The sequence below is a fragment of the Anas platyrhynchos genome, chromosome 16 (genome assembly GCF_047663525.1).
Source record: "Anas platyrhynchos isolate ZD024472 breed Pekin duck chromosome 16, IASCAAS_PekinDuck_T2T, whole genome shotgun sequence".
In the NCBI taxonomy this organism is placed as follows: domain Eukaryota; kingdom Metazoa; phylum Chordata; class Aves; order Anseriformes; family Anatidae; genus Anas; species Anas platyrhynchos.
In genome coordinates this window covers 2,127,738-2,154,870 of record NC_092602.1, presented here as the reverse complement: position 1 = coordinate 2,154,870, position 27,133 = coordinate 2,127,738, and the positions used below count along the sequence as shown (strand labels likewise).

General features: G+C 52.1%; 2 protein-coding genes across 6 annotated transcripts; one reads left to right on the top strand and one right to left on the bottom strand.

The window, feature by feature from the left end:
* BRAP (BRCA1 associated protein) lies at nt 1-14,368 on the bottom strand. Its single transcript, XM_038187363.2, has 12 exons — nt 14,142-14,368; nt 13,918-14,064; nt 13,150-13,351; nt 12,221-12,410; nt 10,928-11,041; nt 10,295-10,443; nt 8,541-8,616; nt 7,792-7,930; nt 7,182-7,291; nt 5,406-5,495; nt 3,407-3,510; nt 1-2,381 (listed from the first exon to the last, which is right to left on the bottom strand). The coding sequence occupies exons 1-12, from the start codon at nt 14,221-14,223 to the stop codon at nt 2,021-2,023; spliced, it is 1,764 nt and encodes a 587-aa protein (XP_038043291.1). The 5' UTR covers nt 14,224-14,368; the 3' UTR covers nt 1-2,020.
* On the top strand, nt 14,325-26,569 carry ACAD10 (acyl-CoA dehydrogenase family member 10). Of its 5 annotated transcripts, none has more exons than XM_038187361.2 (15): nt 14,325-14,457; nt 15,371-15,542; nt 16,077-16,225; nt 17,006-17,200; nt 17,639-17,797; nt 18,385-18,544; nt 18,983-19,124; nt 19,474-19,542; nt 20,135-20,316; nt 20,858-21,008; nt 21,821-21,966; nt 22,469-22,642; nt 23,235-23,590; nt 25,515-25,581; nt 25,851-26,569. In XM_038187361.2, the coding sequence occupies exons 2-14, from the start codon at nt 15,380-15,382 to the stop codon at nt 25,575-25,577; spliced, it is 2,109 nt and encodes a 702-aa protein (XP_038043289.2). In that variant the 5' UTR covers nt 14,325-14,457; nt 15,371-15,379; the 3' UTR covers nt 25,578-25,581; nt 25,851-26,569. The 5 variants fall into 5 exon arrangements, with proteins under 5 accessions (XP_038043289.2, XP_038043287.2, XP_071880264.1 ...); XM_038187359.2 differs by having other exon boundaries at nt 25,512-25,581; XM_072024163.1 differs by having other exon boundaries at nt 15,371-15,937; nt 25,512-25,581.
* The last annotated feature ends 564 nt before the right edge of the window (nt 26,570-27,133 follow it).

Here is a 27,133-nt window from a genome sequence, read left to right as displayed (position 1 = left end):
CACACTGCACGCCCTTTTAATTTTCAGTCACATTTTTTGAAAATGAAGTCCAGGATACAGTACAGCATCTTAGTGTTCTACACAAAGCAAGCTTCCAGCGAAAGGTTGGAGGATCTTCAGGTGGTGTAAAAATATATCTTAAATAAAATAGTTTCTATAGGAGAGCAAGCTGTGTTGTACATCGCTAGGTCCTTAGAATAATTTACAGAAGGCAGAGGCTGTACAATCCACTCACTAGAAAAGAGTTAGTGTACATTCATGCTACAAAGTTAGAAAAGGTGGAAGTTCCAGGTGATCGGGGCAGATCTTCGAACCAAAGCAGTGGATGCAACGAGTGCACGAACAAACATGAGGAAGTTTAACACCTCCAGCCGGTAACGTCAGGAAGCAGAGGATGCAGACTCACCTTCCGAGAGTCATTCTACGTTTTGTAACTCATTCCTTTTGCTTGGCCAAAAAGAACAACGATCAGTAAAGGACCAGCTGTCTTACTTACTAGCTCCAAACTGGAACAAAGAATTCAGATCTCCATTTTCAGTGTTACAGACTAAAGATTGAGGCTGTTCCTGCACTTCCAACCAGGGAAGGGGATCGTGCTGTGGTCTGAAGAGACAACTGCACGACTCCCCAAACATTTTTAAAAAGGAATTAGCATTTAAACACTCAGGCTGCTGAGCACAACACAGCAAACAGAACAGTCACCCCTCCAATCATGATAAAACTGAGCCTAACCAGAGCATCGAGTCTGGTACATACTTTAGTGGAAAGAGGAAAAAAAAAAGGATTTGTCCTCAGATTTCCCCTGGGGGGTTGGCATACTTTTTGGGCAAGTAACAGAAAAGTTTTGCCAGCCAGGATTTTGGACAGAGCCACGATCCAGAGCAGCAGAGGCAGCACGAGGCTCCCAGTAACTGGATACAACAGCTGCATCTAGTGGCGAGGGTCTGGTCGCAGGGCAGCGCGCTCAGCTCTGCGGGGCAAACCCGAGCACAGCAGCCCCAGGGGTGGGCTGGGGGCTGGCAGCAGTGCGAGGGCCGAGTGCAGGCATGTAGGAATGGGGCTGCAAAAACGCTGCGTTGGTTATTTTCCTCACCTCGTTCTGAGGATAGTGTTGGAGCTCATGCCAACACGCTCCGAGTGCGGCTAAGAAAGGGAAAGCGTACGCACCCCGCTCCGGGAGGATCGGGACACTCTGGCAGCTCCTGGCCCACACCACGGGCCCATTTTCACAAAGACAGCTCCATTTAATTTGTAGAAATGCCTGTAAAATAACTATGTTAGACAATTCCCAGACTAAAAAGACCTTGATACCTTCTGCACCAAAGGCAGCGACGGCCGGCCTGTCAAAGGCCACCCTAAAATGAAGAAACGGATAGTAGCAGAGTCCTTAAAGTGTTTAATATCCTACATTACAAGCCGTGAGGACTCGTTCAGTTTCTTACACCGCTGAGATGGTTTCGTTTCCACACCTCGCTCCTTTTTATTTCCAAACTACAGCTCTACTCCTGCGCCAACTGTTCTGCAGTGTCTGGTCTGCACATACTACAAGGAGATGCATATAATCTAATTTACATCGTTTCTTAAATAAAAAAATCATTTATTAATCGAGAATACTTTTAAATCCAGGAGTGGGGAGAAGAACTTGAGAAGCCTTACACGCTGGGCCTTAGCCTACCCCGCAGCACCCCTGAGGGAACGCGGTGTCGAACACCCTGCACCCACCCCAGAACAGAATACTCTCCAAGAAGAAAGTCAAACGCACGACAGGAGGGGGCTCTGAAAAGGTAGGAAGGCAAAATGGTCATTAAGATCTGCCTAAAAACAGCTAAATAGTGCAGTGAAATGCTTTTAAATACCACAGACACCTCCAGTGACTGGCAGCCAGTTTTATGAGAAGCTCTGAAGACAATTTCTAGCCGAGCTTTACTGAACTGGGCGTTCCCAGCCGGAGTCCCAAGAGGAGGGCCTGGCCTACCACCAGCAGGGCCAGATTCAGTTTGGGAGCAGCGTGTTCCGATCTTCATTTGCCCCTCTTGCCACGGCCTCTCCTGGAAGAAGGTTTGCCTGAGCCCCCCGTGGAGGAGCTGGCCGAAGATGCCACCGCAATGTTGATCTGTCCTTCCTGAATCTCCTGCCGGGTCTCAGCTGGGAGGTGATTGATTTTCTGTTGTGTCTCTAAGTAGAACATGACATCTCGCAACTGCTCCTGGATCTCCGAGATCTGCAGGTCCTTCTGCTCGCACGTTTCCTTCAGCACTCTCTCCTCTTCCTTGAGCTTGTTCTGGAGCATGGCTTGATTCGCTCGCAAACACTTATTCAGTTCTTGTTCCTCCTTCAGCTCGTTGGAAAGTTTAGCCACTTTGTTATTCAGCTGAGAACACCTTGCAAATAGAAGCACAGGTCAGGAAGAGCAGTGTATTGCACTAAATTAACCATCACTGCATCCTTTTTATTTCCAGTCCTTAGGGAAACCGTCTCCCCAACTGTCCCCAGCCCCACCAAGACCACCCAGAACTTGGTTTGTGTCTTTTGACCAGGGAAGGCAACACAAAAGGACCGAACCCCCCAGGATTTTTCAACCCAGTTTAAGGCTTGCTAACACCCGCTTGCCTGCACGCTGCTACCTGCACAGAAACCAGGATGCTGTGGGAGCAGAACCACACCTTTGACCCTCAAACTGCATAACCCAGGACGGTCCTTTCCCTCGCAAGTTGGGCAATTCCACATCGTACCAAAGAGCAACAGTGCAGGCAACAGACAGGATGTGGGGGGAGCACGGGAGTGTAACCTTGAACGTGCATCTGCAATTTCAAGAACGGGTGCCAGAAAGGGCACAGGAATTACATGTGGTCCTGACAGCTAAGGGCAGTCAGAGATTGTAGATACTGACCCCCACCAAACTGTAAGTTCAAGACCCTGAAGATGGCCCTTCGCTCAAACAGACCACACAGCCCCACCTAGGGAGCTGGAACACGCCGATCTGCACCCTCTCCATGCCTGACATCTTTTATCTAAGCACCTCCTAAGATCTACACTTTTCTCTGTGCTGGGTGAGATGCCTCTGTCGGGCTTCTTTTCTCCTCTTTGGAGGTATCTGACCTGCAAAACAGACTGGTGTCTGCTTCTGAGCAGGCAGAGGAAGACTACTGAAAGCTAAATATGCAGACCATGTAAAAAGAGCCATGGGCCCAAAAGCTGCGTTCCACTCAGGCACTTTCAAGTTGGGAACACCTACAGAAATGAGAGCTTTTTATAAATGAGCGGGGTTCTCAGTAAACCGGTTTAAATAGCTCAAAGTTGCCCAAGAATAGCAAGATTCTTTTTTTTTTTTTTTTTCCCTCTTTTTGGATGTCAGCGTGCAGAGCTTTAATGGCTGCATGGAACTAAACCTGGCAGCGGTACCCACTTCCTTTCGACAGACTGCTTTTCTTTGAGCAAGTCATTCAGCCTCTGTTCCAGACTGTCACACTTCTCAATGGTCTCTTTAAATTTGGTCTTCATGTTGTTAATCTGTAAAAACAAACACACAGGCATTTCAAACAGATCAAAGTCCTGTGCACTTTCATTATGACATTCATTTTTTCTGGTGTGGTTTCTAGACTTTGACCAATTACTATACCCAGGTAAGCAAAAGATTTGAGGCAAGAAAAGGCTTAATTTTGATTAAGACCCTCTGCGTTACACTTCGCAGAGCCCGACAAGGAACCACGTTGCCGTGGAAGTTGCTCCTACAGAACAGCAACTCTGGCTGCAGAGCTGTGCCAGGGAACCCCATTCAACAACGGCAACAAAACCCACCACCTATATCAGCTCCTTAACTTCTTAGTGCCTGCAGTTCAGCATTTCTATAGATACAAAAAGCATCTGAGAGAATGGCTAGCAGTAAACTTAAATTTCCATCTGAGAGCTTTACAATGCGGAGCTTTTGCTCATTTTAAACTAAACGCCAAATAAATATGGTCAAAGTCTGAAAACAAACGTGCTACTCCACTCAGCACTGACTCAGCGCGCTGTCATAAGACACTGACCTACTGACATGAATATCCTGCTCATGTCAAAGGCAAATGGAAACACACGTACATTGGATTCCTCTCCTCTACTTCAAAACTAGAGACCACTGCTGCCGAAAAAAACATGCTCCCATTGTCTAGGCACTTCACAGAACACATCTAAACTTTTAAAGATATGATTTAGAAGAGATCTATAGACAGAAATACTCGTTTCCCCATTTTAAATATGCTTGCATGTACTGGAGAGAGGAATTTAAAGGAAAAATGCTTTCCTGGAGGAGCAATCTGGATAAATGTCAGTGTCAGCACACATGCTGTCTTCGCTGGTGCCAGAGTCAGTACAGAGCAGGTTTTAAGCCTTCCGGCCTTAATCACTGAATGTTTATGCAGCTGATGGTTAATTTGGGGAAGTAGCGTGAGCACTGATAATGGAATACACTGCAGAGTGGCACTGATCCAGGCACGACTTACACGGCATGAGTGCCATGAATAAAATCATAAGGATCTTTAAACACAAAGCCACATTTTAGGTGTATATCGTAGTTGTTTCACTTTGCAGTTGCTTTGTGGATCATGTTTCCTGGTCACATACAACAGTTCTTGCTACACCTTTTCTTTTTCTGGGGATGTCTGTGAGATTTCTGGGTCTGTTCTTTAGACCAAAGTCGCTGACCACTATTTCAGTGGTCCGAATTTCCGCATTTAGGATGCTGCATGTACTGCACGTGGTTAATTAGAAGTCATGCAGAAAGTTCAAATGAGGACTCAGCCCTAAATCCTGACTCGCTTTAAACCTAGCTGAAAGGATCTACGTGGAGTGAGAAGCATTAAAATATTCTCTCCGGATTTTTGCTCCTGACATTTTGAAGCAGCCCTGCCTACAGAATGCTTTATGGGAGGAGACTCTGAACTTCTCCCACTGGGTGATGAGGAAAGGTAGGGGATCACAAAGAAAGGGCAAATCAATATGCATTTGGAGCAGAAAGACAGCCGAGCAAATTAAAGTCATACTGTCTATGCTACGCTAACCTTCCCCAGAGAAAAACGTCAGTGTGAGACTGATGGCATCAGCGAGCAGGGATCCTGCAGCAGCGCAGACTTGCTTCCACCACTGCTGCAGTTTCCCGAGCAGCACATTTAAATCAACCTTAAATCTAGGTGGCAATCTACCTACTTCTGCATCACTGAGCAGCAAATTGCTAGATGTGAGCGCCGAGATAAGGGATACATCTCGGAGCCAATTTTCTCAGCTGGTAGTGAAACAGGCTACGTGAGGTCACGTCACGCGACGCGCAGCCTGTGAGAGGCACCGAGCAGCTCCGCTTCCCAGCCGCCTTCCCAGAGACCAGCACCTTGATCTTGCAGAGCTCCAAACATCCCCAGAGCAGGGCTCACCTCTTCAGCCGTGTCCTTTTCTATCCGGACGATCTTGTTTTCCCAATAGATTCGCTGTGATTCCAGCTGGCTCGTTAGCAAATAGGAGTACTACAAACACAGAAGTGTGCGCAGAGCGGTCAGCTTTTCCTAAGGGTGGCTACCCCGATGAAGAAGCCCAAAAGGCTCCGATGTAAAAATCAATTTAATCGAGTGAAATTGAGCACAGAGGGCAGTCTGAATGTACGTGCAAACTGCAGATCCAGCAGATGCACGTTTCACCAATTTGATTTCAGAATTAAATCACATGATTTTCTGGAATCAAGTGAAGTCCTCAGAGAACAACAGCAAGGACCAGGTGAAAGGGCCACCAAGCTGTACCCACTATCACACCAAATACTTTTTAAAGAGAGAGTTGTTTTTCACCATAGGAGCAACAGGGCTCAAAATCTTACACTCCACAGGAAAATGAAGCATCAATCATCGCTGTCATGAGTCTGAGATCCCAAAGGCCAAGTTCCCCATTTCTAGCCCAAAACCCAAGTGGGAAGGGTAAATGCACAAATCTAGCTTCACTGTAAGAGCATCTCTGGCAAAGCATCCCCAGCTGTGTATAGCTATCCACATTTACTGTTCTCCAACAAGTACAGCCCATTCCAATGTTATTTTGGCATGGGAACAAGGATATGTGCCTTACATCCCCTCTTCTCCCCTCTGGTTCTGCAAATGAGTTATGAGAAGGTTGGAAAACGTGAGCGTTTCTTACCATCAGGCTAAGAAGCAGAGCATTAGGCATTCACTGTGGAATTAAACATGTGCAAAAAGCCTTGAATACTCTCAGTAGTATCAGGGAGCCAAAACACACTGCCAAATTCATTCTCTCTGCAAACATTTAGATCGCATAAGCCAGACAGAGAGGTCTTTGACATACTTTAAGCACTGACCTCCTGGTAATAAGGGTTAAAAAATAGCTGGGTTTGCATCTAAATGTTACACAGAAAATTCAGGGGAAAAAAAAACAAACAAATATTTATTTGAGCAATAAGCTTACAAAGGCCGGTCTCTACAGGCTTCTCCTCTACAGATAACCTTGTGTCTAATGCGACTGAAATCCTGCTGCAGTATATCTGCTCACTGAAGCAGTAATTTGAGTTTCCCTTTAAAATAGATCACTGGCAAGGGAAAACTTGCATGAACCGTTGTTTTACCCTTCTAGTTAGTGTGGGAGAAGCCGGCCAGCAGGCACAAAAAATCATTGTCTGTTGAAGGGACGGCAGCAGAACAGGGCTGGTATCAGACAGGGCTGTCAGCTTTCTTTGATAGCCACAGTAGGCATGCAGCTATGGATTCCTACTTACTTGCTCGGTGTACAAATCAAACTAATCAAATTGACGGTTCTATACCCATTCTGGGCTATCCTGGGTTGTTACACCACGTCACAGTTCCACTAGGAAGGGTCTGGTGAGCGAGTCCGGGCATTCGGACCCATTTCTCTTTGCAATGACCTCAGTGTTTGTAGCAGCATAAGCAGCTAATCTCCAATCTAGTGGTGAACACAGGACGAGACTGCAGCCAGCTTACTCTTAGCTGCATTGGCTCTGCAGAGCCAAAAGGAGTTTTGTTTTTTTTTTTAAACAAATAAAAGTAAAAATATCCTGTTTCTGTCTGAAGATGATTGCCTACATGCAGGGAGCAGGTCTGCTGCATAAGCTGATGTCATTTTCTTGTATTCGTATCTGATTTGAAACATTTCCACACAGCAGCACAAAGCAGAGCCCAACGAGCCACAATATTTACCTCTAATTGTAAGGCATCAATTTTCTCCTCCTGACACATATCTCCCTCGCACTCATACTGAACTATCTTCCCATCAGTTTTACTTGCAACCAGCCGGTGGACGTAGTTATCTGAAGAGAGAAAATTCAACCAAAGGGAGTTTTTGCTTAAGAACACCCAGGTTGACACCAGTGGAAATACTTTATGCAGCACAATTAACCACGCAGACTGCTGCAACAGCACATTAGCACGGCAGCAAGCCAACACCAGATGTATTTGTTATTTAGCAGGCTTTGCATAGACACCTTGCAGGGTATTTATTACCACAGCCCATTCTCATACCTCAGGGCAAATTGATGGAAAGGGAGTAACAAACACATTCCAGGGAGGCTACAGGACCGCTCCAGTTCGTTATGGAATCGTGTTCTCCCTCTCCCATCTGCTACAGACCCACGAAAATTGCTATTAGAGAGGAGATGGATGTTCCCAAAAGAGGGAGGATTAGTACGGATGCAAACCCCTTAAGCTCCAAGCAAACTATCACTAGTGTTCTTCCTAACACTGCTGGGGTCCCAGAAGCTGTTTTTACAACCAAGGTCATCCTGCAAGGGGGGGAAGACACGGCGCTCACCTCCAGCGTAGTCCCAGACTCTGTGGTTGGTCAGCTGCATTGCGTAGGTGTGCTGGGTCTCCTCAAAGTGTTTGTAAGCGTGTCGGCTCACGTAGCGGCCGCAGCCGATGTGCCCACATATCAAACAGATCCAGAGATTCTGCCGAGAGAACGGAAAAGCTCTGTCCTCACAATACCATCAAACAGCGGCACCGGCACCTTGAGAAAGCACCATCTGACACCAACAGCCTGCTGATGCTACGTACAGCCAGGCAATTCCTTAAAATGTGAACAGTTTGCTTTTTCCCCCCTCTCCAGGAAACCTTGTTCAGGTGGAAGAGCAAGGAGAAGGAGCCTGAAGATGCCAGGCACCTTGACAGACTACCACAGGCGTGGATGGAAGAACGGCCTTGATTAACGAAGGTGGCAGCTTGACAGAACCACAAAAACAAGCTCTGAGGAGCACAGACTAGAAGGGAGCACTGAGTTCAGCACTAGTTTGGCCCCCTGCTATCACACACATCTCATCACAGGCACCGATCAGTTTACGCATTAACACTCTCTAAGAAATGGAAACATTTGTCAGAGCAGGAAACCTGGGAGATAGCATCCCTTCCCAGTACTGACTCCAGCTCAAAAGGAAAGCAGATGCACCACCGACTGGTAAAGTGAACCCAAAAGGAGCCACAGAATCAACCTCAAAAACAACTACAGCAGCTGTGCAGTCAGATCTAGTCTAGATCTCACTCACCATCCACCCACCTACTTACTTCTTGAACTCCACACTCAAAACACTTGTTCTCTTCCACTGGCTCGGGCGTTTGGCAGTATCTGCAGACAGGACACCTAGAGGGCAACAAGCAGCATGATTAGACACACGGTGCTCCAACTGAGTATTAAGGTAATTAAAAGCAGAGCCAAAGAGCTCCGAGTGAATGCCTCATGCTGTGGGACACTCCCTATGCGCACGCATCTTTCAGCTCCCATTTAGCCCTCGCAAACTTGCCTCCATTCCACAAAAGGCTTTTAAGCTAGTAAGTGGCAGAGGAACAAATCAGTTTTTCCATTTTGGTCTCAAGTCGGTGCTGTAGCGATGTGAGCGATATACACAGAGCAACGTTCAGGTCCCAGAAGGGCTCTTCCATACCCTTCTCATACGGCGAAGGCAGTCTGATCTTATAATAAAGAGACTTCTCGTTGTCACTTTATTTCTTGGACATTCTCCATTATTGCAGAGGTTTCCGTGCAGCAGCTACACGCTGCTGTGGAAGGATGCTGTAACTACAGAGTGCTGAGGAGAGCTGCTTAACAGCGAGGTGCCTGCACTTTGCAATGTTACTTAGTGCTGAGACATCCCTAAGGACACGGTGGGGGGCTGCTGCCTCGATTTCAGCCAAACCAAAGGGATTCAGGCTGCTCCTAGATCAGGAGCAGAAGTTCTGCTTAAATTGTACATTAGGTATCTGAGTGCTATTCTGGATCTCGATCCTACACTGGCTAAGCTCTACTGCTTCAAATTTAAACTGGTTTTGATTTATGGGGCAAAGCAGCCAATCAGCCTTAATAGCTACAAATCTGATTAATGCCACCGAAGTTCATTTACTTTGCCTCACAAATTATTTCCTTGACCTACGTTTTTCCTCGCACTGTCACAGAATCAGGCAATCAGCGGTACCAGGATGAGAGAAGAAATCACAGTGAGGAGGAGCAGCCTTCTGCTGCAGTACCTGTGACAGCCTGACGTGCAGTAAAGCAGCAGCGGCCAGAAGAATGCAAGATGTGCACGACTGATAATGCCTGGGTGCCAATCAGGGGCTCAGCCATGCTGAAATCCTACCTCTGGTGATGGGAAGGACAACAGGAGCAAAAACAGGAATGGGGTAGCAGCAAAAAGAGGGGATATTCTAAGGACAGACACAGGTCCAAGCCCAGCACTGCCCTGTGCTGGGAGTGTGGCCCTGAGCCTCCTGATTCAGTGATCTTGTCGTTATTCTTTCCTCCCTGCCTCCATTTGTCTGGCTTTCCAGCCCTGTCCCAGCCCAGCTTTCCTTCACCCTCTGAGCATCCAGAAGTGAGACAGCCGAGGCTGCTGCCCTGCATGTTCCCAAAAGTTCCCAAAAGGATTCCAGGCTGCAGCAAGCAGTGCTCGTCTGTGCGTACTGCAGCCTCAGCTACGCCAAGTAAACCAACACCCAAACAGACACAGGAGGCTGCACAAAACAGGGCTGTGTGCGTGCAGAGCTGTTTGTCCCCCTATTTTTATCCTACAACATTTTAAAACAATCTGCATCACTTTACAGCTGCCTCGTTGCCTCAGCAGTGAGGCTCACAGGAAACATCGCTCAATTACTTTTGGCTGGGAGATTTCTCCCTGGGAGTCCCTTAATGGGAAGGAAAAGAGCATCAGAACTCGCAGCAATTCCAGCCCCCACACTTTGATGAGAGGAACCGGTCTTGTCAGCACGGAGCCACCACAATCGGAGCAGGGTTTTAGATGTGGAAATAAAAAAAAAAAGCCTCTTACGTGGTGTCCTCCCACCGCTGCAGACACTGGCTGTGAAAGCTGTGGTTACACAGCGTGGTGAGGATCCCGTTCACGGACTCGTCCATCCTCTCCAGGCACACCGTGCATTTTGGCAGCTCGGTCAGATCCATCACGGGCAGGCTGGCGCCCTTCGAAAGAACAAGGGGAGACAAATTGCTCAGCACCCTCCCGTCACCATAAACGAAGCACCCACACAGGAAGAGTCAAACGTCTCTCACTACTGCTGGCACTGGGGTACAAAAACAGAACCAAGTGATCCTGTGAGTCTATAAAGCAGTTAGAAATTTACCAGAAAAGAAGGCAACTCAGCACTCCACAGAGCACAGCCTCACGGCAGTGCAGGATCAGTGCGGCTGCTGCTGTCCCACCACGTTTTCTGGATCCACCAGACCACTGCACCTGGCAGGGTTAGGTCAGAGACACTGCAGAAGCGAGGCACGAAGCCTACAGAGCCACCAAACAAACTCTCCCAAGTAGGAACAGCACTGGAATGTGAAACGAGCTCTGGATTGAAGCAGTGAAGCGCTTCTTGCAGCGTTCTGTCCAGCATAAATAATTCTGTTAAGCCTCCAAAGTTCAGGGGAAAAGAAAGGAAAACAAAAAAAAACTTACATCTTCTGACTTGAAGACCTCTGCGCGCTCCACGTACACCAGCTGGCACACGTCCTCCTCGATGGAGTTGAACTGCCGGCCGTTGCACGCCATGTAGAAGCTGTCTGCATCAGCCTGTACACACAAGGGAAGGCGTTAAAAAGAGAAGGCTTGCAGCTGAGACAGCCAAGGGAGAGGAGAAATCTGCTGCGTCCTCTCCTCTCCCCTCCACCAAGCCTCAGGGAATCAGTTCAGCCTGGGGCTGGGCTCAGCGCTGCCACCCGAGGACACGACGCGGAGCCGTGAAGGCAGCTCCAGCATCTGAGCACTCAGCAGGAATAACGGATTCCCCTTCAGCATCTCTTTCGCTCCCTGTCAGCGGTTTCAGTGCATTTGCAAAGCAAATTTAGTCTCTTTGTGAAAATTTCAGAGGGCCACGTCGCAGGACACCGATACTCGGGTCAGGGAAAGGGAGAGGCTCAGTGAGGGCAGGAATCCATCCACTTGTAGCAGCTCCGGCAGGCTCTGAGCCACCTGCAAAGAGGCAGAACCAAACCCAACCCCACCAAATGTCACCCATTTTCAGGGGGTAACCTCCCCAGACCCTTCACCTCGCCAACAATCACACACGTTGAGAGCCAAATGCCACATTCCCTTGCTCTTTGTCACATGAGGCAGATAACTAAAAGCCCAGGAGATTTGTTTTTGCTACCTGCAGGCAGCCGTTAGGGGTCACTGGGGAACAGGGCTGTGGGGATTCGTCTTAGCAGGGATTTCAGGGTGATTTGTTCATGGTTTTGAGGCTGTTCAGTGCTAGGTATTTGAAATTGGATAGGGAGACACACAAAATGCATCTTCACAGCTACTGCACGTAGCACAGCTTGCACACAAATACTGCATCCCCAAGGCCCTCAGTTTTGGGGTCAGACCATCCTTTTCCCGCTGCACAGTTCCTCAGCAGACCAAGTTTTTCCTAGAACAGAATCAAAACCCCACTGGCTGGGGTCTTTCTGCTCAGCACAGCACAATGCACCACCCTGAATGTGCTCTGATGGCAGAGAACAGGGCGTCTAGGTAATGCCTAACAGCTTTTAAATCCCCTGCCAACAAGAAATAGGCTGGACAGACCGTGCAGACACTTCCCTGTGGGTCAGGGAGTGGGAAGAACCTCAGCCAGTAGCCCCAGGGAGGTGCTGGGCTTTAGGACAGAGCTGTTTCACTGAGGATAAACCATGAGGTTGGCTAAGAGCTGGCCAGTGAAGCCACCCAGCAGCTGTAGAGCCCTCCTGAGGCTCAGGGGCCTCCAGCTCTTACCTGGGAGCTGAACTTGATCAGCACCATGTACTGGTTGGGAGTGGAGTCCCGGATGATTTTCATGTGCTCGATGACGTCGTAGAAAGAAGCCACAAACTTCATCAGGTCGTGGCTGGTCATGGTGGCGGGGACCGTGAGGATGCAGAGCATGGCGCTGCGCCGGACGTCCTCCTTCAGGGAGGTCATTTTGCTGCGAAGGGAACGGTTACACGGCCTCACGTCACTCCAGGGGGGGCAAAGGCACAGCTTTTACCACCCCTCCCACAGCTGCAGCTACTAGGACAGTTCTTTTGTCACCCTGAACGCTCTTTTGCATGTTTGTGAACAGTTACAAAGAAGCAAGGGGCTGTTGGGAGTCCTTAATACCCACACGAAACTCTCACTTTTTAGCAAAGGATTAAAACAGCAGCTCCAATAAATAATGGCTGCTTCAGGAATAACCTGACAGCTGTTTTTGAGAAAAACAATTGAAGTTGACAAGCCACAGATACTCAGAACTACTCCTAGAACAAATGAGCAATGTTTGTTCCCATTTCAAATGCTCATTTTGTGTCTCCTGACAGCTCTCAGGCAGATCTGAAATGGAATTTCTCGTGCTATTGCCAGGAAAGGGAGTGGAATTATAAGCCCTGAAACACAGGACGAAGCCTCCTGCTTCAGGGAGCTCCTCAGGCCTGCCGCCAAGACCCTGCAGACCACAATTCAACTGCAGGATCCCTCGAGAAACTGCTTTTTTCCCTTTTTTTAGGAACCCCATTTCTTACAGCCAGCTCCAAGCCAACCCCGAGCTCCAGCACCACCCCAGGCCCGTGGGTTTGGGTCACCCTTCCTGCCTGCCACAGCCCGGGGCGACTGACCCGCCCTTCCTGCTGGCCTCACGGCTCAGGAGCGTGGCTCCCAGGGAGCTGCCGTGAGTCAGGCATCCTTACTTTGTTTTGTACAGGTGCATGATGCCGTGAACGATTTCAACCGACGGATTCCCGCTGAAGAAGGAGATCTGGTCAGGGAGCTGCTTGGAAGGCGAGTCCGGAGCAGCCTCACGCTCTTTGCTCTGCTCATCGGGGTTGGTTTTGTCCTCAGCAGATGCAGCCTCCGAAGATTTCCTTCCTTCCACGGCACCTTTTGGTTCATCTTTTACAAACCAGAAGCTTTCAGATTACTAACCACACACGAGAAACGCTCACTGTTCCCTGAGCACAGCCTGCAGGAACGCAACCAGACTGAGAAGTTGAACTGTGAGGAATCAAACTGTACCCCTGGAAGGTGGCAGAATGAGACCCAGCTCAGCTTTTTGGTTCTGGGGAGTTGCCAAAAGTCCAGTGAGAGCCCGTAGCAAGACCCTGGTGTGCGAGTTCTGACCTGTGCCGGGTTAAACCCTGACAGGCGGGGTCTGCTTGGTGCCAGGTTAAATCCTGCCAGCTGCCATCACCAACACAGAGCAACCTGGACGGGTTTGCCAAGCACAAGCAAGGCGAGCGCCGTGGTGTCAGCTCCTCCTGCGCTGCTCTGGGGGCATCAGAGACACCACCACAACCCAGACACTACTGTAACCGGGCACTCCTTCCCTTAAACCCCCCCAAAACCCAACCAACCCCCTGGACCCCCTTTTCTAGATACCAGACCCCACCGGGGAGCACCCCAGTAGCAGCAGCAGGCTCCTGCCAGCACCGGGCACCCCCCACACCCCCTCCCCGTACCTGCCCGCGGCCGGATGGTCTCGATGATGACATCGGTGAGCTCCCTGCGGCCCAGGTGCTGGTGCAGGATGGCCGCCCGCTCCCCGGGGCCCTTCCCTTGCAGGCAGGCCGGGGCCGCGCCGCTGCTGTCCGCCGCCATGTCGGGAGCTGTGAGGAGAGGGGGGGGGGTAAACATCAAGGCCTAGCTCCCGGTGTAGGCCCTACCGGGAGCAGGCCGCACTCACCGGCCGCGCTGTAGGCGAAGCCGGCGGGCAGCGGCGAGTGCTCGCCCAGCTCCAGGCGGATCACCACCAGCGACACGCTCATGGGTGGGCCCGGCACGGCCCCGCCCGGCCCCGCCGCCGCCTCCTTTTTTTCCTCCTCCTCCTCCGCCGCCGCCACCGGGAGCTCTGAGGCGCCGCTTCCGCCTCGCGCACCTCTCCCCTCTGACCCCGCCGGGTCACGTCGGCGTGATGACGTCACGAGGGGGCGGGGCTGGGTGGTGTGGGGAGAGAGGGGGCTCGCCGCGGGGGGCTGGCGTGGTTCTCGCGAGGTTTGGCGGTGAGTTCTCGCGAGAGTTGGCGCGCGGGGTGAAGCCGGAGCCGGGGCCTGGCAATGCCCGGCCTGAGGGGAGGGGGGGAGGGGGGGGGCTGTGATCCTGCACGGGCAGGCCGCAGGGCTGGGCCTCGTGGCCCAAAGTGCTTTAAAATGGCTCTGAAACGGCTGCAAAACACCACAAAGTGTCCCCAAAATGGCCCCAACGTGCCCCCAAAACGCCACACAGTGTCTCAAAATGGCCCCAAAGCTCCCAAATGCCGCAAAGTGCCCCAAAATGGCCCCCAAAACGCCACTGAGTGTCTCAAAATGGCCCCAAAGCGCCCAAACGCTATGAAATGCTTCAAAATGGCCCACAATGCCCCCCCAAACGCCACAAGGTGCCCCAAAATGCCCCTCAAACACCACAAGGTGCTCCAAAATGGTCCTAAACGCCTCTAAAAAGCTTCCAAACACCATGAATTACCTCAAAATGGCCTAAAATGGCCCTAAAATGGCCCCCAAACACCACAAAACAGCCCAAAGGGTCCCCAAACACCTCAAAATGCCCCTAAAATGCCCCCAGATGCCTCAAAATGCCCCTAAAACGCCCCAAACTACCACAAAATGGACCAAACTACTTCCAAACGTCTCAAAATTCCCCTAAAACACCCCAAAGCCCCGCCAAACACCCCCAAACATCTCAAAATGCCCCTAAAACGCCCCCAAACACCACAAAACGTCCCAAAATGCCTCAAAATGTCCCAAAGCACCCCCGAAACTCCCTGAAACACCTCCAAATGCCCCCAAACGCCTCAGTCCTTTCCCCTCCCACCTGCCCCTTAGCGTCCCGCAGCTCAGCCCCGGTTCCCCCTCAGAGCCCCGCTGGGTATCAGGCGCTGCCCCGGCCGTCGCTGTGACCCCCTTGATGTTTCCACAGGGCCGGGACATGTTCCTGAGGCGCGCTGCCCGCTCCCCCTGCCCACGTTGGGCCGTGGCCCCGCCGCCCACTGCCTCAGCCCGGTGGATGCGATGTGGCCGGAGCCCTTACAGAGCCGTGGTCTGGGACGCGAGCGGGGTGCTCCTCCCGGCCCCACACAGGACGGCCGCGGGTGCGTGCTCTCATTTCTCATCCAGTCTTCTCGTTCCTGTGCGTGTAGGTAAAATCCGCTTCAAATGGCGCTGGCGGTTGGCTCTGCAGCGGGTGAGATGTTGGAGAAGCTGCAGAGGCTGCGATGGTCACCGCTCGCTGTGCAGCGTTCCCGATTGCGCCATCAGAAGCGCTAGAACTGTCAGCAGCTGGCAACCGTGTTGACATCTCCAGGCCAGGGCCCGGCCACTTCTGGTGATAAATCGGCCCTGTAATGGCACTGGTTGATAGCACCTAACGTTGGCACTGCCCTGCAGGACACAAAGAGCTGTGTTTTTACCCCAAGGGTACCACGCCAAAAATAAAGACGGGGTGCTTTGTCTGGGGAAATGCTAAACCTCTTATCTCTGTGTCTAGGTAAATTATCTCAGCCCATCACATCGGTTCTCATTAGTCTTATCTGTCAGGTTTCAGGGTTGCAGAGGGATTTGAAGCAAGTTTCCCAGTTCTGATGATGCCATATGTGCTCTTTCCTGGCTTTCTTTTCTCTACATAGACTGGGAGGCCCAGAATTGTATTCCAGCTGGCACCATCCAACAAGCTGTAACCTCTGGAGGGGAAAACAGTCCCTCTCTCAAGTACTCAAGAGGAGAGCTGACGACTGTGGAGTTCTTGCAGGAGCTGGGACAGCAGTGCTTTGAGATTGTAAGCCAGCTACCCCTTCCTCTCTTTGTGCTTCCTGACTGCAGGGAAATGGGTTCTGCAAGATGGGAACCTGGTGGTTCAGTAAGGAAAGGGGAGCTTTTAAAATAAATCCTTCAAGGAAGGGTTTGGATTTACCACCTGGGAAGCATTGCTGTCTGATCAGGGCAGGCTTCTCACTGCCGTTATCATTCTGCTACCCAGGCAGGATGGTGAGCAGAACTTGCCTTCACTTCCACCAGCCTCCTCCTCCATATTTCATAGCTTTCTGATCTGAAGACACCTCTGGGATCACCTGAGATGAGAAATCAGAGAATCAAAGGCCAGCTGAAAGGCTTCTGCTGCTAGTTCATACGTGAATGTGCTTGACAGATGGAGACAGTGGTCTCTGAGTAGGGTTCTTAAGATCAGTAGAAGCCTGATGAGGGCTTTTTGAAACATCTGAGTCTGAAATGCAGATTCCTTTCCCTCCTGTTGAATGGTAATCCAGTATTTATCTCTAACCTGCCTCGATTCCATGACAGGATCAGTCTTAGCCTATTCCTCTTTGCCAAAATCGGCTCTTTAGCTTTGCCGCTTCTGTAGAATTAGTAATCTGAGAACCAGATTTGGCCTAAGCAATTTAGCTGGGAGATTCACTGTCTGCCTTCTGCTGCCAGAGGAAGCGGGGCAGCAAGATAAGATGATCGGGCAATCTACCTACCCAACCGCTCTCATTCCCCTTCCTGCTCAAAAACCATCTATGGCTAATTATCATTCTTGGGGGTTTCTCTGGTTTCCTAGGCAAACGTCTGTGTTCCAGTGGACTCTTTTCTCTCCAACTTAATCAGACATGAGATGATAAAACAGCTCCCCACAATGGCAGAAGCCGTGCAGTGTATCCGTGCGGAAGGCCTTAAGACAGCTCTTCTGAGCAACAGCTTCCGTCTGTCAAATGGGGAGAGCTTTCTGCCCCTAGACCAGCAGCACTTCGATGTGGTAAGCCTGGGTGGATTACAAGATGCAGTGCTGAAGCTAGGTCTGTAGAGAGCAGCAACTGAAATACTTTACGTGCAGGTAGCAAGGGAAAGGCTTCCAGCAGCACCAATTAGCAGATGTACAATTAGCAGTCAGTGAAGACGTGTCCTGGCACAGCTTGCTCTAGTGCCTGGGCCCTGAGGAGGGTCTGAGTGAGGGGCAGGTGCTGGTGCACCTGAAAATTCATTGCTTAATGCCCACAAAACCCCACGTATATATGTAAGAATATTTTGCATATATGTAAGTGTATTTTGTGGATCCAAATTTGGGCAGATGATGATGGTCAATAACCTTCCTGCTGTGAAGATTGCTGCGGTGTGGTTGGTAGCTGTCCTCCTGTTCTCCACAGACGTTGTGGTCACAGCAGGCGCGTGCATAACCCATTGCTTGTCGCCACAGGTAGTCGAAGCTCATCAGGAAGGAAAGTGCAAGCCAGATCCTCGTGTCTACAAGCTGTGCTTGGAGCGCTTGGACGTTCAGCCTCAGGAATCCATCTTCCTCGACAGCAGCAGCCAGAGCCTCCAAACAGCAGCCCAGCTCGGCATCAAAACAGTGAAGGTACAAAGCAGTGGAACCAGGTCAAGGCGTGGGCACGGTTTCTAAGCCCAGCAGCTGTGTTTGACTGGAGTGGCTCAGGATTTCCAAATGGAAAAGTGGCAGACTCATGTTGCCAAGCCTTTTGTTTCAGCCTGTCCTTATTCCTCCAGGATGATTTATTAAATAATACACTTCTGGAAACTGAGGCTTCAAGAATCTGTCACCTGGGCAATGGTTAACACTCAGGCTTTGGAGATAGAGAGCACAGGGGTTTTACTTGGGTGAAGGGACCACTGGGACAAGGGAAAGTACGGGACTGGTGGGAAGAACTCCTTGGGATGGCACATGGGGAATTCCAGCTTTTATCCCAGCCCAAGCTCACAGTGCCAATGTCACTGTGAAAGGTACATCGTGGGGACAGAGAGCAAGGTGGGAGGCTCAGCGAGTGCTGGTAAAGGCACTTGGTGCTGGCTGAGGCTGACCACTGAATTCCTGCGTGTCTCAGTGAATCAGAGCCACTGAGCTCACAGGTAAATGCTTCACAAGCATGCAGAGCTCCTTCTTTCCTAGGCAATTTTATCTTCTAACTCCCTCCCTCCTGCTTGCAGGTCGATGATCTAGAAGTAGCACTCAAAGAGCTGGAAACCCATCTGGGCTTTCCTTTACAAGGCTTTGTGCCATATACTTGTTCAGTGAGACCAAGCATGGAGATTCCAAAAGATCGTCTGCAAAAGTACCTTGAAAATGTCTTCAGCGACCAGGCAACAGGTAGTGCAGCACTTCTTGCTCTTCAGCCTGAACGCTCGCATATCCTGGAGCCATTGGCTCTTTCTGTCCCATGGCAGATGGATTGAAAATAATATTAAGGAAAGGTTCTTGAACTCCAAGCAGGCATTGCAGCCACTCAGGTTTCAGTCATCCGTCACTACTGGGTTGGGAAACAACATTTTAGGACTTCATTATTTGGGAGGTGTTGAGCACAAGTTGCCAAAGAGATGCCAGGAATATTCCTGACCTGTGTCCATCTGTGAGCTGCTGCTGTGCTCCGCAGGTGTCCGTGGCTGAGGAGCAAAGTGTAGGTTCCTGACTGCTACAAATGAGTTTCCAGAACCAAGCATGGGAAAGGAAAGTAAAACCTGTAGAAATGGTGAGAAATAATCCCAGATACTGCTTCTGTCTGCTGCCCCTCTGCTCTGATCTCTCCAGGTCCTCTGGTGTTACGGCAGTTTGGCCGTGGCCGGGCTGCCCAGACCTTTTACGTCAGGTTTGGAGGTCACTCACTGGTGCTGAAGAAGGCGCTCCCCGACGGCCAGCTTCCCCCAGGCCCTGCTGTCAGCAGAGAATACAGGTGAGAAGGCAGCTCTGCTCCTCCTGCCAGCTGACTGGCACAGACTGCAGTCCCAAACCAGCTTGCTGTGCCAGAGATCTCTGCCTCGGCAGCTGAGCAGCAGCACTTTTGGAGGTCTGTGGCGATTTTCCTGTGATTTCCCAAAGTGTATTGGATTGGTCTCGAGCCGCTGAGACAAAGATTTTGGCGTGCTTCTCTCCCCCACCTCGAGTCACCTTACTTTAGTGTATGTAACACTGAGCACAGGACTTGTTTTAATATTGTGCATCTGCCTAACAACAGTGCCGTTGGAGTATTGATTCCCTAATGCCTTTCTGTGCTGAATCAGCTCTCTGACTTGCCCTGGCAGGGTTCTGAAGGCACTCTCTGAGGCTGGTGTTCCTGTTCCCACTGTACTTGCTCTCTGTGAGGACAGCAGGTAATCTTGTCCCTCAGCTTTCCCTCCCCACTTGTCAGCTTCAGCCAGATTCCCCCAAGAAGAGGGGAGCTTTCCCATGGCTGTGCTGGTGTTTGCCATGCTCAGCTCCGTGGTAGCATCACTGCCTGCTGCTAACCAGCTGCTGGGATCTGCCCCGGGAGCTGCTGTGTCTCCCAGCCCCAACTTCTAAATTGCACTGATCTAATCAGTGTTTGCCCATTCTTGGCTTGTTTTAGGCGCATCCGTGTTTTAGCAATTAATCAAAATGCTCTCTTCCTCTGTAAAAATGCTGTAGTGCTTCCCCCTGACTCGGTGTGCTCGGGTAAGGAGGTGATTTTTCTAACTGCCAGCTTCTGGGGGCTGGAGGGGCTGCACTGATCGTGCCACAGCCACGTGCCACCAGGCAGCACGAGTTAGGCTTGAGCTCAGGCCACAGCTGGGCACGAGCGCCCAGGGAGCAGTGCTCTTGAGGCTGCTCCTCCCCTCAGAGTGCAGGTAAGGCCTGGGGGCTTCTTCCTGGTGCAGGTGAGACCTGCAGGTGGTAGGTAGCGGGATTAACCTTGGACACACCAGTTCCACTTTGCTTCCCCAGCACCCTTGGGGCACCTTTCTACCTGATGGAGCACCGCGCCGGCCACATCTACAGCGACGCCTCCCTGCCAGCGCTGCTGCCCAGCCAGCGGGGGGCTGCCTACGCTGCCATGAGCCGAGTCCTCGCCAAAATCCACAGCGTAGACCTTAGAGCAGCCCGGCTGCAGGACTACGGGGAGCGTGGTGAGAGAAGGCTTTGTGTCCCTGTCACTGTTTTCTCTTCCTGGGTAGCAGCATTTCAAGGGACAGGCTCAAGTACAGGACTTGGACCAGACCTGGGGAAAGCAAAGGTGTGCAGAAGAGTGCCTGCATCCCCAGGCCTCTTGGAGGGTATGTGGAAAGCTGCTTGAAATTCTCCAGGTCTGTGTTTCCTGTTCATATCCCCCAGAGCTTCCTGCCACCAGCAAGAACTGCAAAAGCTGTAGGAGTGACTTGTCAGCTCCTCCAGACTGCCTGCAGGGCTACCTCAGCTTCTCAGAGTTGGTGGAGAAGTTAAATTTTGGCCAGGATTTGATTATTTCTACCAGAATATCAAATCCAGTGCCCAGTTATGAATGTATGGGACCCCTGGGAATCGCAATTAAACTCTTGTAGCTTCTCTCAGAGTGCTAGACTGAGATCTTCTTAGCTGTTGGACTGTTTCAGCACGTTTCTTTTATATATCTCTTCTGAAAGCTCCTTGTACGCGTTCTTTTCCCTGAGAGCTTTCGTTCCCTTGTTACAGGTAATTACATTCAGCAGCAAGTTGATTCCTGGACAAAGCAGTATCGAGCTGTGGAAACTCATGTCATTCCAGCCATGGAGAGGCTCATCAAGTGGCTGCCTCTGCATTTTCCTGACTCTCAGGAGGTGACAGTTGTGCACGGTGACTTCAGGTACTGCTTGGCTGATGGCATTTCTGTGGAACACCTCCTAGGTGGCAGAGGGGGAGCAAAAATGCTCCCGTATTTTCCCCCTGCTGATCCTCTCCCAGGAAAACTGGGGACAGAAACTGACAGCACAAACGCTGGTCAAATGCTGGGGAATCACAAACTGTGCCTGCAATCTTCAGAACTCAGTGCTGGTGCAGGTAGCAATGCTGTTTGGTGTTTGTAGACTTTGTGAGGCTGCTGAGGCGTTGCAGGAGGTACAGCAAAACGTGCCTGCTGCCAGTCTTAGACATCAAACCATTCAAGAGCGGTGTGGCTGGGGTCAGAGGTGCTCTCTGCGCCCTGGCAGGATCACTGCCCTCTCTGTTTCATCCTCAGTGGGCTGCTGCCCTCTCCTGGGGGTCAAATTGTTGAAGGCTGTCCTGCACACAAACTGCAGGACACCACAGGGGAGGGCCTCGAGATACCACGTGCCCTTAAAGTGACCAGAAGATCTCCCTGGATGGGGACTTGCCAGCTTTGCTTTTTGGCCAGCCTGTCCTGGAACATGTTAATGATCCAAGGCCCCACATAGCTGGGTTTCATTCCTCAAAGTGCAGTTCAGTTCACCATTAACCAGGGAGCTCACTGTTGAGTAATCTCTGTCCTCCCTGACCTGTGCTTGCAGAAATTGTATTTCACTTGCATAACCTCTCAGAGGACTCAGCAATTTTTGCACAGAGTGAAGAGCACTGGAAGGTACATACTGCTGCTGAGCCCTGGGATTTTTTTTTTCTCCCTCTTGAGACTTTTCTGATCTCTTTTTCCCTCTGATGCAGGGTGGACAACCTGGTCTTTCACCCAGACAGGCCAGAAATCCTTGCTGTCCTTGGCTGGAAGCTTTCAACTCTAGGAGATCCCATCTCCGATTTGGCGAATAACTGTATGGCCTTCTTCCTGCCACCTCACTTTAACACACCGAGAGGTACAGAGAGGGGCAAAGGCACATTTGACACACAGAGAGGAACCAGAGTTCTGAAACAGATTAGCTCCTGCCCTTAGAGAGCTCAGCTGACAGTTGGCTCATTGCAGTTCAGAAGCGCTGTGGATCTTGTACCATATTCCCTGCTCTGCCCTTTCTCCGAAGACCCCTACGTTCCTCCAGGGCAGAGCATTTTTCTGCACGTGCAGGTCCCTGTGCCACGATCACCCCATCCCCAGTTTGTCTCCTGCCTGCTGCCTGTGTGCTGAGGAAATGCCCCTGGTGTGAGCCCTGCTGTGTGCTCCACAAATCCTGCTTGGTGCTGGCCCCGTGGTCCTGCACGCAGAGCGTTGTCAGGGAGCAGAACCGTGTTCAAAAACCAGTCTGGATTCTTCTCCCTCTCACTGCAGCCCCTGCAGGGCTCTGCCACAAGGCTCCTGGTTCCCCTAGGAAGCGCCGAGCTGCCTGCTTCCTGCTGACTCGTTTTGCCCCTCGTGTCTTCCAGGCTCAGCGAGGTGGGATCGGGGGCACCTGGGGGTCCCCACTGCAGAGGAGTACTGCCAGATGTACTGCGGCCACAGGGGAGTGGAGCTGCCCGTGAACTTTCATTTCTACATGGCCTTTGCCTTCTTCCGACTGGCCGCAGTGCTGCAGGGACGCTACAAAAGCTCGCTGGCAGGTGAGGAGCCCAACCACGCGGCCCAGTTCTGCGCAGGTCTCTGAAATTTTGGGCAGTAAAGCAAAGCCTGATGTGCCTGGGAGGTTGCTGGGTCAGCAGGAGAGCAAGGCAGCCTTGTGCTTTGAGGATAGCACGTTTGGTGGTCCAGTCGTGTCCTGCAAACATTAAAAAGGTCCAAAGGGGAGCACACAGAGGGCGCTTCCCCTGCTGCAGCTTTTTTTGGTGGATGCAAGGTCTGTGTTTGCTTTTTGTGCTGATCAGAGGTTGTTGGGTGCTCACTTCTTTCTTGCGAGGACTGAGCAGAGGCCAGAGCCCAGAGACGTGTCCTACAGGTGGAGCTCTCAGACTTCTGAAGGAAGCCCCAGCCTTAAAGCAACTGGGAAGCAGGGAGGTGGTGGGGGCTCTTGGTGCTGTTTATCTGCATACATCAGGTCTGGCCTGGGGAGTTTTTATCAGAGAAAAAGATGGTATTTTCAAATTCCTTGGAGAAGAGTCTCCCCGAGTCCTTCTGTGGTGGCGTGGATGAGGACACGTGGCTCTGTTTGGGATGTGGCTGTGTCACACGGGTATCTTATTCTTCTCCTGTCCCCAGGGAGGCCAGCCCCAGGTGAAAGCCGCCCAGAGCACGCAGAGTTCGTGGCAGACCTGGCCTGGGACTTTGCCATCAAAGAAGGATTCCGTGTGTTCGAGAGCCTCCCTGCTGCAAAGCCTTCTGCACGGCGTTACAGCACCTGGGCCAGGCAGGGGCCGTTCCTCAGCAGGAGCTGTGGCACCTGGCCGTGTCCTGGGGCTGCCTCCGTGCTCCAGGTCCCCCCCATCACTTCCCTCAGTGGCCTCTTGGGGATGGCCCAGGGTCTTTACTACAAGCTGGAAAGGATCTTGGAAGTCCAGTGGAGTTTGCTGATTTCCCAGCTCAGGTGGACTCTGCGACCTCTTCTAGACCTAAAGGTGAGGCATCTTCCTTCCTACAGCAGCTTTGCTCCCTTACACAAGGGTCGTGGCATGCCTCTAAGAGCCTTTGCATTCCTAATCACATCAGACACTTGGCGCTCAGAGTCCTGTGGCTTGGAGAAATTGCTTAGTACGGAGTTCATATCCTAGGAAACAGCAGTTGCAGAAGCTGGCACTCCCTTCCCAGATGAGCAGGTTTTTGCCAGGCCAGCTGCAATAAATGGGGCTGCTCCCCCAAAAGCACTGCCACCAATGCTGATGGAGGCCCAGAAATTGGGACTTCTCATTCCTGTGCTGCCAGCCCACTGCTTGTTCACTCCCTTCCCCTGGCAGGGCTGTCTCTGAGTGGGAAAGGCTGACTTAACACCGAGTTAATGCTCTTTGTAACAGTTCCTCCTGGTGCACTGGCTGGGGATGACCCTTGGGTAGGGCAGGGAGCTGCTGGCATGCTCCACATTTCCTCGTTTTTGTTCTCTTAGCCTGCTCTCCCAGCAGGGGCTGTCCCTGCAGGCTCCCTGTCAGCAAACAACTTATCCCTGCTCGGAGATAAGTGTGTGATCAGGCAGAGCAGGCTCTGGGATGCTGCTTGCACTTTGGCCCTGAGCTCTCCCAAACGTAGCGGGTGCTGCTGCAGCCCTGAGTCCTCAGAACAGAAGGATCTTGGTTCTTTCTGGTGTGGTGGTGAGGAGGCAGAAAGCAGCTACCAAAATGACTCACCAGGTCATGTTTGGGGTCAGTGAGAGGGTACCATCAAGTCCCAGAGGATAGAATTTTAACGACACATCTCTTCTTTCTGCCAGTGCAAGGCAGGACAGGCCAAAAACAGGTACGAGGACACCTGGGTCCCCTGCCCGGGCTCTGCTAACTGATTTCTCTGTGCTGCCACTTCCCAGTGCTGCTGATGGACGCAGGGTTGCTCAGTGTGCCTGTGGCTCTGGGCTGGCTCATGGTCCAAACAGATTTGCTGGGAGTGGTGTCGTAAGTAATCATTCCCAGAGCGTGTCATGAAAGCAAACATCGCTCTCCTCGAGTTGCTGCCCAGATTGGGCTCTTAGCATACTCCGGTGACATTATCGAATGCGAGTGGGTTACTTAACTGCCTTGTAACTGCCAAAAAAACACAATCCGTCTGCTGCTGAGCCTTTCAGAAATGTTTCCTTGTGCTCACGCAGCAAAAACCAGCGTGTCAGGGTGCTTAGCAGCTAATCCCCGAGAAGACGGAGGAGAGGAAACAGGCTGCAGGCAGTTTGGAAGTGCTGAGAGGAGCACATCTCCTCACCCTTCCTCCAGACACTCATCTTCACACCTGGGGGAGAGTTCCCAGGTCTTCAAGCCCCAGGGCTGCTGCTCTGTCCCTCCTCCATGCCCTGGGCTTGTGGTGGAGCCCCCCCCATCCCTCTCATCTCTGCCCTCTCCCTGTCCATCCCACTGCTTTTTCCCTTGACATCACCCTTGCCCTGTGTCAGCTGTGGAAGGACATTTTAAAGGCTGGGGGAGGAGGCCAGGGGTGGGGTGCTGCTGCCTGCAGAGAAAAGATAACAGCAGTGGGGCCTTAAACAGCTGAGCAGGCCTGGCCAAGGGCTGTCAGAGCACTCCCAGGCTGGGCAAGGGCCAAGGGAAAGGGCCAGCTGGCACTGCGGGGCAGGGTTTGTCCCTGCGAGATGAAATTCAGCTGAACACAGCAGTGCCTGGGCTGATCCTGCCATGCCCTGCACGGGAACGCTCAGGTCCCAGAGGCTGCCCATGCTCCCAGTTCCCCGGGGAGAGCTTCTCGAGGGGAGCACAGCAAAGCTCAGCCTCTCTCTGAGCAAACATGAGTGTGTGTGGCCGAAACAGCCGGCCTGTGGCTGCACTGTCACGGCTGGGGAAGAGCCAGGGGAGGACGGAGAAGGATGTAATGTGTCTCGTCCCCTTCCAGCAGGCAGAGTGCCAGAGCCAGAGCCGTGTCTCCGATGCTGACTGGGCAGGCCGTGGATCAGGCTAGCCAGGTGAGCAGGCACGTACACCTCTCAGCTGATCCTCCTGTGGCCCAGATAAAGCAGCAGGGGGACACCAGCCTTTTGGGGACAAGAAGACCACAGCAGGAATGTCACACAGCCTAGGGCCAAAGAGCCTAAGGGGTGGTTTGTCCTGTTTGCTCTGGGATCCCCAACGAGGATAGGGCATTTGGAAGGAGCTGGGGCATTTGCTGCCGTGCTTCCCTGGTTCTGCAGCCCCTTCCTTGCCCTGCATGGGCGTGGATTTCACTCTCACACAGGTCTCAGGAGCAGAACATCGCAGCTGTGCAGACCCCAGCCCAGGCCCGAGCCCCACGTCCAGCTGAAAGTCCCACATCTGGCCAAAGGTCCCGTGTGCCCCGCAGGACAGCATGCTCCAAAACAGAGCTGGGGAGCCTTGGATGTGAGACCAAACCGGCCCCTCTGGCGTGGGAGGGGTCGTGTTATCTGCAGCCTGTGAGCTTTTGAATTTCAGAGGCATTTCTGTTATCTGGCTCAGTGCCTTTATTGCCATTGGGCTCAATAGCTGTGGGGCAAATTCCATCCCTTGGTCATGAGGCTGCAGGCACGGAGCCTTGCAGTGGGGAGAGCAGGGCCAGGGGTGCGAGTGCTGGGTTTGGGAATGAAGATGGAGCAGAGCCTCTCTCCTTCAGCACATCTCCAGCACCCCGTGGGTGCTGAGGCTCCAGTGGTGGGGAACTCCTGGAGGACTCTGGCTTCTGGGGAGGCCCTGGAACTGGGAGGAATGGGGAGGACTCAATGGCTCCAGGGCTGTGGTGGATCTCTCTGGGTTTCCCTGAGGATCAGGGGTGACGTAGACCAGTGGGGGCTTCCAGTGCTCCACACGGACCAGCAGCAGGGAGGACAGGGGGCTTGTGACTGTGCTAATTCCTGGGCTCTTTTCATGTTCTCTGGTATTAATTCAAGTGCTGGATGTAATTCTTGGAATCCACCAGATTAAAAAGTTCAACTCTTCGGTGTCCTCTGCCCGTTTCGCTCTGGTTGGAAACACTCTGCTGGGGACAGTGGGATGTGGCAGTGTCCCTGCACTGATGTGTGTGACAATGCCTGGTGCTGGCTCCCCCAGCACGGGCACACTCTCACAGCCCTATTCAGCTGCCAGGGGAACGAGGGGAGCTGCAGGAGGGCCCTGGGACAGCTGCGCTGGCTGCTCAGCACCGAGACCGTGTGGCTGCAGGGGAGCCTTTGCAACCTGAGCTGCGCCTGCTGGAGCCACAGGATGAAACCCGACCTCCCCCAGGCGCTGGGCTCTGAAGGAGGACTCCAGGAGCCTGCAGCTGCCTTTACGCCTCTCGCCCCCTCATCCTGCAGCGAGCGGGGTCCCAGCCCGAGCCTCGGAGGCTGCAGCTCCCCGGGGACGTCCCCTCGGTGCGAAACCCACGGCCGGGGCTGGGCTGGAGCCACCGGGACCCGGGGGGGGGAGCGCTCGGGGCGGCCGCGCCGCGTGCCTCGGGCTGCACGTGCAGGGGGGCGAGGCGAGAGGGCGCGTTATGATTGGCGGGGGCGTGGTTATGAATGAGAG